This window comes from Dichomitus squalens (genome assembly GCF_000275845.1).
Source record: "Dichomitus squalens LYAD-421 SS1 unplaced genomic scaffold DICSQscaffold_420, whole genome shotgun sequence".
NCBI lineage: Eukaryota > Fungi > Basidiomycota > Agaricomycetes > Polyporales > Polyporaceae > Dichomitus > Dichomitus squalens.
The window spans coordinates 1-2,294 of NW_006767302.1; the positions used below are offsets into that span (position 1 = coordinate 1).

The 2,294-nt window shown below is 59.1% G+C and overlaps 1 protein-coding gene across 1 annotated transcript; it reads left to right on the forward strand.

The window, feature by feature from the left end:
- Nucleotides 1–42: 42 nt before the first annotated feature.
- Nucleotides 43–2,258, forward strand: DICSQDRAFT_176101 (uncharacterized protein; the record flags this gene model as incomplete). The annotated part of the gene is made up of 6 exons (XM_007371885.1): nucleotides 43–179; nucleotides 233–370; nucleotides 423–529; nucleotides 581–715; nucleotides 771–2,034; nucleotides 2,093–2,258. 6 exons carry the CDS (start codon nucleotides 43–45, stop codon nucleotides 2,256–2,258), a joined length of 1,947 nt encoding a protein of 648 aa, XP_007371947.1.
- Nucleotides 2,259–2,294: the final 36 nt, after the last annotated feature.

The window sequence follows — 2,294 nt, forward strand, 5'->3', positions numbered from 1 at the left end:
GGTAGCGAGAACAACGCCCGCGTGCAGGAGCGCATCGAAGCTATGGGCGGGAATAAGATAGGGGGATGGTCGAGGTGCGCGTCGTACATTTGGCACAACGAGCTGGAGGAGGCGGAGCGGTCCGAGTGGGTAAAAAAAGCGGAGGAGCTGAGCGTGCCTGACGATGAGCAATGTTACATGTGCGTTGGGCTGCCCATCTGCTGGTTGAGTGTACGCTAATCCCGGATTGCAGCAATCAGCTCAGCGTCACAAAGCTGCTTGTTAGCTTGCTGACTGACCTAATCGGCATAGGGCCCTCCAAAATAGGCAAGGCGTGCTTCGCGGTGCGCTTGGCTTACAGGGCCCCTGATGGGCAGCTCATCTATGAAGAGTGAGTCCATCTGGTGAGGAGATGTCCTTCCCATTGACAGGACGCAATTCAGTTTTTCGTTGACCGAGGATGAGAAAGCGATCATGTTCGCCCACTTCGACGGCGGTGCTTCACCGGAAGAGGATGAACGGTGGATGAAATGGGTATCCACAGTTGTAGGTAAGCAAACACGTCCTTAGGACATGTCCTTGTGCTCAGCAGACATGGAAGGCGTCAATCCGAAGGCCCGTGAACGGGAGGTGGATTACGACAAGGAGGGCGCTGTGCGTTTGCGCAAGTGGACGGGAAGTGAGGATGTCCTCTGGATGAAGCGCGCGTTACGCGCCTACTTCAAGGAAGTGTGGGGTGAGTGGTGTCCCCTGGTCTACCCAAGTTGGGCTGAACGTAACAACATATGTAGCTGAAAGCGGGAATGAGCCGGACGCTTTCGCAATGGAGGATGTGATTCGCTCCCCGACGTCCTTTGTGGACGGGGATTGGGTAGACATGTTCAAGTCCGACCCTTTCCAATTGGAACCTGCCGATCTGGTGCAGATATACCATCGACTATGGAAAGCCCAGGAAACTGGCCCTCGCTTTGGGTTCAAGAAGGTCGACGACACCGAGGGGCAAGTTCCGCTCCCATCAACGCCAAGTTCCGAACTGCCCGGGCCGAGCGAGTTGGATAACGTGGTAGATACCCCAGGGCAAGAGTCACATGATGGCCCTGGATCCCAAACGGGCATGCGGGCGCATAACGACACCTCTCTACCCCACGATTATGAGACGTCGGTCGCCGGTAGCGCCTCTGTGCCAGAGGCGGATGCTCCAGAACAGAACACACCTTCTATCCAAGAAGCGCAGCACGCAGAGCCTGGTTCAAACGCCCCGCGGAATTCGGATCCGCGGCACGCCCCTGGGGCGCAGTTCCCCCCCAGCATAGTCCCGCCAGCAACTGTGACTCCACACCGCACGTCGTCTGTTCCCCCAGAGCCAGCTCCCACGCGCCCAGCGTACGCACGGGCGGGCTCCACTCCCGCGACGTTGGAGCGTGCCTCCCATGGCGAACCCCGCGTACCGTACACTCCCAGAAGCCGGCGCACGTGGGAGGTGCTTAGATCGCCTGCTAGGAGCAAGGTGGGAGGGAGGGATTCCCCCAACGTGCAGGTGAAACCTGCCAGTGTCCTTCCGCCCTTGTTCCCCATCCACGAGGAGGACGCTGGATACAGGTCGCAGGAGGAGTTGCCCGCAAGTGTGACGTCAACCCCTTGCACGTTGCCGTCGGTCGTGGATCGCGAGACGTTTATGCCAGCATCCAGTGATTTCGAAACTTTTCCCGATGAGCGATCAGGGGAGGTGTCGCAACCTGACCTTGACGTGCACATGGGCGAAGTGTCGCAGCCTGTCCTCAACGTAGGCGTGGGCGAGCCTCCACTGCAAGAGCATCCACCTGCAGAGAGCGCTCAGGTCGAAGTGGGAAAGGGCGGTGAGGAGATGACAGACGAACGGGGGGGAGATGGGGCACAGGCTCCTGGGCAGAAGAAGAGGGGCCGTCCCAAGGCTAACGTTGCACCATCGACGAGAGTACTGCGGGGGCGCTCTCAAGGCAACCCGGACACTGATGCCACGGCGACGGTGGATGTGGGGAGCGTCCCTCCACCCAAGAAGAGGAAAAGCGTCGCAGAGTAAGTGCTGTGCTATACGTGGTGGATGAACTATACTAATCTGTAGCTTGTGTCGTAGCGGGGCGTTGAGCGGTGGGAGTGGTGCTACCCAGGCCATGGAGACCCATGGGACAGAGATTGGAGGGACGGAGACCCAGGGGACAGGCAACCACGAGGCCATGGGTGGTACTTCCCGGCGCGGCGGTAAGAGGTCGGGACGCGGAAGGAAGCCCAAGAAGGCGTAGTGTCCCTACACGTTGGCTTGGACTTCTCAAATATTT